The 10,014-nt window shown below is 39.2% G+C and overlaps 2 protein-coding genes across 2 annotated transcripts in view; both read left to right on the top strand.

Annotated features, from left to right (window-relative positions):
• LOC107730691 (volume-regulated anion channel subunit LRRC8C-like) overlaps positions 1-3,777 on the top strand; it is an 11,643-nt gene extending 7,866 nt beyond the window's left edge. The window contains exon 3 of the mRNA XM_016541566.1: positions 1,492-3,777. Coding sequence (XP_016397052.1) covers positions 1,492-3,729 — 2,238 coding nt within the window. The 3' untranslated portion in view covers positions 3,730-3,777. The remainder of the gene's footprint in view (positions 1-1,491) is intronic.
• Positions 3,778-7,355: 3,578 nt separating this feature from the next.
• LOC107730703 (volume-regulated anion channel subunit LRRC8D-like) overlaps positions 7,356-10,014 on the top strand; it is an 11,953-nt gene continuing 9,294 nt past the window's right edge. Inside the window, exon 1 of the mRNA XM_016541584.1 lies at positions 7,356-7,360. The gene's annotated coding sequence lies outside the window, so the exon portion shown is untranslated. The remainder of the gene's footprint in view (positions 7,361-10,014) is intronic.

Genomic DNA, 10,014 nt, shown 5'->3' with positions numbered 1-10,014 from the left:
GTTTTTTTTTTTTTTTTCTGCCTGGTGTGTTGAGTAGTCGTGGAGCACCTTTTCCTGCTAACCCAAAGGTAATTCATCTCCCTCTTTAATTCAAATGGCCAGTGTAATGATTTCTCATTTCCTGTCTGAGTCACAACACTGATGTCAGAGGACCAAAATAGTTATCTCAAAAAAGATGCTCCTTGCCAGATAGTGTTACACTGTTCCTGGCAATCTATGACTGGTGTGGAATTGTAATTCAGACAGTATATAAAATGGCCTTGTCTGCGGTCTTTTACACTCTTGAGGTTTATTTATTTGCTCTCTGCATTTGAGGTTCATTAGCATTTATTTTTAATTCTTTTATATCTTACTTGCATAACTTGCATACTTGGGAATATTAAAGGGGTCATATGATGTTGCTAAAAACAACATTATTTTGTGTAATGAATGTAATGAAATGTGTTTATGCGGTTTAAGGTTAAAAAAACACATTATTTTCCACATACTGTACATTATTGTTTCTCCTCTATGCCCCGCCTTTCTGAAACGCGTCGATTTTTACAAAGCTCATCGGTCTGAAAAGCGAAGTGTGCTCTTATTGGCCAGCTATCCAGTGCGTTGTGATTGGCCGAATACCTCAAGCGTGTGACGGAAATGTTACGCCCCTTACCATACTGATGCCGTGTCCCGCGCAACAAGACAAAAACATTAAAACCCATTATAAATGAGGCATTTGTTGCATCCAGTGGATACATAATTACGGATTATAATGAATTATACTGGTTTTTTACACATTGTGTTGCATCGCGTCGCGTAAACATAAAACCATGTCTGCATTTGTGATCGGAGAAATGACAAACAACAAGCGCTACTCTACACTGCTCAAAAGTCGCGTTTTAATCATCAGTGGCAAATCCTTTAAATATGAAAACGTACTTACAGTCTGTGAGTCATCCATTTTTGGAAGGCCAAACAAAGTAGTTTCGCTTTCACAACGAAACGCACAGCGTCACACACGGCGGGCTAGAGTGAGCGGCGGCCGGCAGGCTTGCGACAACCACATGTGACGACCCCGGGCTGGACCCCGCTTTTTCCACGGTGAAAGTTGATTCGGTGATCCACAGCACGGAGTTGATGTATTTCCTCAGCGACTAGCACGAATCAGCTCTAGGCATGACGAAGCAGATATCGTCCTCTTTTGGAAGGCCAAACAAAGTAGTTTCGTTTTCACAACGAAACACGCAGCGTCTTCACGACACGGTGGCGGCGGCAACAACAATACTACAGCGAGAATGTCTTTGCAACTTTACAGATCTTCTTTATGCACCAAGAGCTTGTAACACTCCAAAGAGAAAGGAAAATTTGAAATCGCATCATATGACCCCTTTAATATAATTAGAATGGATAGTAGATCGGTTAGAATGGTAGAATAGATGCTGGTTTAACTACCACCCTACCACACTTTAATGCAAATTTCTGTCTCTTCTCGTTCTCTTTCTGTCCTTTTAGGTGATGCAAGACAAAATCATATGCCTTCCTCAAAGGACATTCTCGCCAAACCAGACAGAGCTGATGTGCCCACCTCCTACAAATCATGAATCAATAGTGCCTGTCCATGAGTTGAAAGGACTGAAGACGAACTTGGATATTCAGCAGTATAATTACATAAACCAAATGTGCTACGAAAAGGCACTGCATTGGTATGCTAAGTACTTCCCTTACCTGGTTCTCATACATACCATCATTTTCATGGTGTGCAGCAATTTCTGGTTCAAGTTTCCTGGCTCCAGCTCTAAAATTGAGCACTTTATATCCATCCTGGGCAAGTGTTTTGACTCTCAATGGACTACGAGGGCACTGTCAGAAGTATCTGGGGAGAATCCTGAGGAGAAGGACAACAAGAAGAACAGTGCCAGTAGGTCAAACCTTGATACTCCAATTGGCGAGAGCAACCTGGAAAAGACTCAGTCTTTAAGATCCATTCCTGAAAAGATTGTTGTTGACAAGCCAGCAGCAAGTGTCCTTGACAAGAAGGAAGGAGAGCAAGCCAAGGCCTTGTTTGAGAAGGTCAAAAAATTCCGCCTGCATGTGGAGGAGGGTGATATATTATATATGATGTATGTCCGTCAGACTGTTGTAAAAGTGCTCAAGTTTATCCTTATAATTGCGTACAACAGTGCTCTGGTGTCAAAGGTTAGGTTCAATGTTACCTGTACTGAGAACATGCAGGACATGACGGGCTACCGGTACTTCTGTTGCAATCATACTATGGCCCACTTGTTCTCTAAGCTCTCCTACTGTTATTTGTGTTTTGTTGGAGTTTACGGACTTATATGCCTTTATACATCCTACTGGCTGTTCTATATTTCTCTCAAGGAATACTCTTTTGAATATGTCAGGCAAGAGACCGGAATTGATGACATCCCAGATGTAAAGAATGACTTTGCTTTCATGTTGCACATGATCGACCAGTATGATCCCCTATATTCCAAGAGATTTGCAGTGTTTCTCTCAGAGGTGAGTGAAAACAAGCTGAAACAGCTCAACCTCAACCACGAGTGGACAGCTGATAAGCTTCGGCAGAAGTTGCAGACCAACAGCAATAACAGGCTAGAACTTCAACTCTTCATGCTGTCTGGTCTCCCAGATACCATCTTTGAGGTGACAGAGCTGCAGTCTTTGAAGCTTGAGATTATTAATAATGTTACTATACCAGCAGCCATTGTCCAACTAGAGGATCTCCAGGAGCTTTCGCTTTACCAGTGCTCGCTCAAGATCCACAGTGCAGCCACCGCCTTCCTCAAGGAGAACTTGAAAGTGTTGCGAGTGAAGTTTGATGATGGTCGTGAACTTCCACAGTGGATGTATGTGTTGCGAAACTTGGAAGAACTCCATCTGATTGGCTCTTTGAGTTCTGATGCATCAAAGAATGTGACCCTAGACTCTCTACGAGAACTCAAAGCACTTAAGTCACTGACACTCAAGAGCAACTTCACCAAGATCCCTCAATCCATTGTGGATGTGGCCAGCCATCTACAACGCCTCTGTATTTGCAATGATGGCACCAAACTGGTCATGCTAAACAACCTGAAAAAGATGGTGAATCTTACAGAACTTGAGTTGGTGCACTGTGACCTTGAGCGCATACCACACGCCATTTTCAGCCTGTCTAATCTGCAGACATTGAATCTGAAAGAGAACAATCTACGTACCATTGAAGAGATAGTCAGCTTCCAGCACCTTCGTAAGCTGACCTGTCTGAAGCTTTGGCACAACGGCATCGCTTTTATACCAGAACACATAAAAAAACTCACCAGCTTGGAGCGCCTCTACTTCAGCCACAACAAGATCGAGATCCTACCTTCACACTTGTTCCTGTGCAACAAACTGCGCTACCTTGATCTTTCCAACAATGACATCCGTTTTATCCCACCGGAGATAGGCGTTCTCCAAAGCCTTCAGTACTTCTCTGTTAGTTGTAACAAAATCGAAAATATTCCTGATGAGCTCTTCTTCTGTAAGAAGCTGAAGACTCTGAAGCTTGGCAGAAACATGCTGTCTGTCCTCTCACCAAAGATTTCTTTCCTAGGTGTATTGACTCACTTGGAGTTAAAGGGTAATCACTTTGAGTTCTTACCAGCTGAACTTGGCTATTGTCGCATCTTAAAGTGCAGTGGACTTGTCGTAGAAGACGCGCTGTTTGAGACGCTGCCTTCAGACATCAGGGAACAAATGCAAGCAGAGTGATGACTGCTTTGCTTTAATGCCAAATATTGTAATCTGACTCCTTAAGAGGCAAGACTCCAGGTGTTTCGTCCTATGTATAGTGATCTATATGGGTGAGTACTTGCAATTTCATGTTTAAAGCTGGACTTAATGGCCTTTTAATGCAAAAAAGATAAAAATCTAGGGATGAATACTTTTTTATGCCTTACATTGTATATTATGAAAAAGATGTCATGTAAAAATTAAGACTCTTTATCTTAATTTTCTAAGATGTTAGAATTTTTTTTTTTACATGTAAATCATAAAAGTAGACAACTGACAGGGATTCATTTTACAGACAGTGGGATGCAATTTCATTGTATGCTTTCACTGCATTTGACTGACATTTGCTTTCATAATCCATTAAGCTTTTGCAGGTCAAGTACTGTACAACATGTTTTGCACTGGAAATACCGATATTAGAATTCTGAGATCAGCATGGCTTGGCCTTTTTTTTTTTTTTATAGACTGCCGTTACATCGCCATCATAAACAAGTGTCATTGAATCAGTGTTTCATGTATGAATTCCAAGACACTGGTAATACACATCTTTAGTCGCTTTAAGAAGGTTAAAACTGAATACTTGAGCTGTTTAGATCACCAGACCTTTGTGTGTTTTGCATGTAGTCCTCTAGTAAAATCTTCACAAATGGCTTTGGTGCATTTAAAGTGATTTTTTTTTTTTTTTTTGACAGTAGACCTGTCTTTGGTTAGGAAGGTCAGTTCCTGTTCTGGTCTTATGTCTTGTCTGCATGTTAAAGGTTATAGTGATGTGAATGCCAAAGCTTCAGTGTGGACCTATTATTATTATTTTTTTAATCTGTGCATACAATGAAGGATATTTTTTGCCATTAGATAAAAGTGCTGACATAATATAGTCAAGTCACCTTTATTTATATAGCCTAGCGCTTTATACAATACAGATTGTGTCAAAGCAGCTATATAGTGCCACCATATGCCTTATTTTATGCCTTAGTTTTGTATCATTTTCATTCTACCAAAGTGTTTTTGATTTGTAAAACAGCATACATAAAATGCATTTGTTGTCCCTTGTGTTGAGTTCAGTTAATGTTTTGTAATTCTCAAGGGAGAGTTGTCACCCAGGTGGCAGTATTGTGCAGTAAATGCAACAGATTTGATGCAATGTTTAGGGATAATTTGCTGATTTCCTAAATGCATGCCTACACCAGAATGTTTAACACATTGCCGATATTAAAAATGCAACTGCAAACAAGATTTATTTTTAATTTTATTAATTTATTTTGAGGGATGGCAGTATGATGGTGAAGATTATTCAAATACGTCTCGGTCATATTTGTTAAAATATTGAAAATGAAATGGACACAATTTACATTATTTAACCCTCTGGCCCTCTTCGTTTAGGAGTCACACTTGCCTCCTTCACGGTCAAAAGTGACCGAAGCCTTGAAATGTAACTTTTTTTTGTTTTTTCTTCAGGAAAATCAATGTAATATTTTTGTTCAATAATATTTTTTGATTATCATTTATGATTTTGAGGGAATTTTATGATACTATGCAATATTTATACAATTTTAATTAGTCATTTCGCCATTAGAATTTTTTTTTTTTCTTTAGCTATTTACTGTTTTTTAATAAATGCAATATTTCACATTAAAATAGAGTGAAGGCATTTAAAATCCATTTTTTGAAGTGAGAATTGGGCCATCTGGAGGCAAAAAATAAAAACTTGTGTAATGTTGCGTAACCTCTTGTATTAGCACCCTATATAGATATATACCGAGGCTTTTGGATTCCCGTTGTTTTTTTAGACATAATTTCTTCTTTTTAGGTTTTGCATTTAGATATATATCTCGACATTCTAAAAGACTACTTTTTGTCAAGGTTTAGATATTTTTGGTTAGATAAGTATCAGGTTTAACATTATGATTACAGTCAAACATTAAAATATTGTTATAAAGGGAACATATAGAAAGCATTTTACTCAGTATTTGATAATTAAAAGGATCATATGACATTGCTAAAAAGAACATTATTTTGTGTGTTTGGTGTAATGCAATGCGTTTATGCGGTTTAAGGTTATTGTGATTGGCCGGATGCCTCAAGCGTGTGACGGAAATGTTACGCCCCTTGCCATACTTTGATGCCGTGTCCCGGAGCGACGAGACAAAACCAATAAAAGCCATTACAAACGAGGCATTTGTTGCATCCAGTGGGGACATAATTACTGATTATAATGAATTATAATGTCTTTTTATGCGTTGCAATGCGTATAGCACCGCGTAAACATAAAACCATGTCTGCATTTGTGATCGAAGAAATGCTTTCTGAAACGCGTCGATTTTTACAAAGCTCATCGTTCTAAAAAAGCGAGGTGTGCTGTGATTGGCCAGCTATCCAGTGCGTTGTGATTGGCTGAATACCTCAAGCGTGTGACGGAAATGTTACACCCCTTACCCTACTGTGATGCCCTGTCCGGCCGGAGCGTATCATAAAACCATGTCTGCATTTGTGATCGGAGAAATGACAAACAACAAGCACTACTCTACACTGCTCAAAAGTCGCATTTGAATCGTCAGTGGCAAATTATTTTAATATGAAAACATACTTACAGGCTGTGAGTCAGAAGCGCCAGACTGTCCTTGCAAAGTTGGAATTGCCCAACAAACAGCCTTTGTGCACAGCTGGTGTTCTCTCCCAGGTTCAGGAAACAGTCCTCCGTAAAATGCGCTGCACACATCTGAATATTTGGGTTGAACTGTTCTGGAACAGTGTTGTAAATACAACTTAACCACTGATTTCTAGTTGTGTCCTCTTTTGGAAGGCCAAACAAAGTAGTTTCATTTCACAACGAAACATACAGCGTCTCCACGACATGGCGGCGGCGGCAACAATACTACAGCGAGAATAAAAGTTACGCCTTCTTTCTTTGCGTGAACATTTGGGCGGTGTTATGCAAATCTTCCCAAACAGTGAGGTAGACATGAGGGGGCGTGTTTAAACAAGGCGTTTTAGGAGGGCGTGACTGTGGAACGGCCAGCAGAGGGGTTCCGGATCGGGGGCTCTCCAGACACCTGATGACCACCTCCTTCCAGTCGAGGTTGGTGGTGTCTGGGAGCTCCATAGACAGATGGTAGGTTATCCTGAGCCGGAACAGAGTCAAGAAGGTTTCCCCATCGAGGGAGCTGGCTAGGGCGAGCGGCACGAACGCCCTCGCGTAGATGATAGGGTCGTGGCTTGGCTGAGCTACGGTGATGAACATCGCCTGTTCCTCCATTTGGGCAGGGAGAAACGAACGGGAAAAAAAACAAAACACTTTTCAAAAAAACGAAAAACAAACACAGGTAGAAGGGGCGCCACTTACTGTCACGGTCGGCTGTTCTGTCACGATCACTCTGGGAGGAACGAGGAGACGCAGGAGAATTCTTCGATTTAGATTTTATTCCAACAAACAAAGGTTTATCAACACATGAACTCAGGAATGACATAACAGCCGACACAGACTCAGGGAAACACAGGGTTTAAATGCTAGGGGCAAATGAGATAATTAATCAGACACGGCTGGATACAAATTAACACAATGAGGACAGAAACAGGAAACATGACCAAAAAAGGAAAACAGGAACTAAGACGGGTAAAACAAGGAAACACAAGTCCACAACACTGACACATGTTTCAATGTTTTTTTTTTTGTTGGTTTTTTAAACAAATTAATTTACTATATTCAATATTTGTTTTTCAAGCGTAAAAAAATGCATTCAAATTTACTTTATTTTCATATGGTCATTAAGAGAATGTTAGTAAATACTGATACTGATGTGTAAAGCAGTTATAGGCCTAATATCATTCATGTGAAAGAGTATTATTAATGTCTGACGGGTCCATCCTCTGTCTGATGGAGGTATGTGGGTGTTGTCTCCCATCTCATCTCATGTTCCAGCACCAAGTAGGGATCAGAGAGTGTTTGCTCGGTCACATGATCAGCTGTGATGGATATGGCTATTGATAGCTGAATCATGGTCTGGTCTACAGTAAAAAGCAGAGAGGGAAAATACTATAGCTTCAGCCACTTTCAGAAGCATTACCTCTGCCTTGCATGTGGTTATTTAACGAAAATGATGTTACATTTGAAGGTAAAATTTTGATTTTTTTTTTTTTTATCAGGGAATGAGAAAATGTCCTCTATCTACCTCTACCTGTACAATACTCCAATACTCCAAATGAGATGGAAGAAAATATTTTGTTACAGTTTTGCTCTGTTTAGTGGCATGTCTTCTAACTCTGACTAAAGTCACTGACAGTGAATGCCTTTATATAGAACATATCTTGTTTAATTACCATCCTGAAACACAACACCACATACAGATCTAAGGAAGGCAAGTACTTGCACCCTAAAATAGAAAGTACAACTACACTATTTTATCAACAAGATGGAGATGTTTAACTCTCGCCTGATCCGTTGTCACCACTTAGTCTAAAAGATTCCATCTACCAAATGTTGTATGGCTGACTCATTTCAAATAAGAGCTTCAACAGGTGGTCCACGAACCCAACAGGGACCACATTGGCACTCCATGGGGTGCACCAATTATTATTATTATTAATGGGATAGTTCACCCAAAAATGAAAATTATGTCATTAATTACTCACCCTCATGTAAGACCTTTGATAATCTTAGGAACACAAATTAAGATATTTTTGATGAAATATGAGAGCTTTCTGGCCCTGCATAGACAGCAACGCAACTGACACATTCAAGGCCCAGAAAGGTATTAAGGACATCATTAAAATAGTCCATGTGGTTCAAGTGTAATTTTATGAATCTACGAGAATACTTTTTGTGCACAAAGTAAACAAAAATAACAACTTTATTAAAAAATGTCTTCTCTTCAGTGTCAGTCTATGTTGTGGAGAGTACCACAACGCATTTGTGTGGTGGTGCTGATGCAGGAGCCGGCATTCTGTATATTCTGGTTCGAATAAGTTATGCTGGGCAAAAAAATTGCAAGTCATCCTCTTTGTCAAAATCTTCAGACATGTTTACGAAGACTGTTTTATGTACAGCATGCATCTTCTTCTGCTTGTAAACAAGGCGAAGCGCATCCGGTTTCTATGTCAGAATGCCGGCTCTTGCGTCAGCAGCACCACACGCATGCATTGTGGTACTCTCGTGAATGCGTGGCGAAGACTGACACGGAAGAGAAGAAATTGTTGAATAAAGTCATTATTTGTGTTTTCTTTGCGCACAAAAAGTATTCTCGTAGCTTCATAAAATTACGATTGAACCACTGATGTCACATGGACTATTTTAACGATGTCCTTACTACCTTTCTGGGCCTTGAACGTGTCAGTTGCATTGCTGTCTGGGTCAGAAAGCTCTTGGATTTCATCAAAAATATCTTAATTTGTGTTCCGAAGATAAACAAAGGTCTTACAGGTTTGGAACGACATGAGGGTGAGTAATTATTGACAGAATTTTCATTTTTGGGTGAACTATCCCTTTAACTATTAATATTTATATTAACAAATGTTTAATGCAAAATAAAGCATGTTGCTACTGGATGGCATGAGTAAGTTCATTAATCTGTTGTCTGAAGAGTTTTTGCAGGTATGTGATTTGTGATGCATTAAGAACAAGTCAAGAAGTTGTGCACCAGACCTCAGGCCTTTTTAAACCTGACAAGCTGATGACCCTGGACAATGTGATCTTGAAAATTTACCCTGAGGAGAAGACTGCTCTCCGTTCAACCATGAAAAGGCAAGGTGCAGCAGCTGTCAAAGTGGAGCTGTGGATAGAGGCAAAAGGACACTTTCAAGGTTGTGATTAGAGAAAACTAGTGTTAATTTTGTCAGCTATTTTCATTTTAGTCTTAGTCTTAGTCCCAGGCTAAAATGTCCTTGTTAGTTTTTATCATATTTAGTCAACCTTATCCTATTTGGTTTTTGTTAAGTTTTAGTCGACTAAAAGTCTCAACATTTTAGTCTAGTTTTAGTCCAAGAAAATCTAAAGTATTTTAGTCTAGTTTTAGTCGAAGAAAACCTGAAGTATTTTAGTCTACTTTTAGTCGATGAAAACTTGACATTTTAGCAATAAGATTATTATTAATTAACCGTACAGCAGTATTAATTTTGGCAGCCATTTTTTATTTAGTCTTAGTCTTACTCAAATGTACATTTTAGTTATCATATTTAGACAAACTTGTCCTGTTTTTGTTTATTCAATGAAATGTATGAGCATTTTAGTCAGGTTTTTTAGTCAATTTAGTCACATTTTCGTCATGCTGTATA

This window comes from Sinocyclocheilus rhinocerous, unplaced genomic scaffold (assembly GCF_001515625.1).
Source record: "Sinocyclocheilus rhinocerous isolate Xijiao unplaced genomic scaffold, SAMN03320098_v1.1 scaffold1179, whole genome shotgun sequence".
Taxonomy (NCBI): Eukaryota; Metazoa; Chordata; class Actinopteri; order Cypriniformes; family Cyprinidae; genus Sinocyclocheilus; species Sinocyclocheilus rhinocerous.
This window is presented reverse-complemented; position numbering and strand designations above follow the sequence as displayed.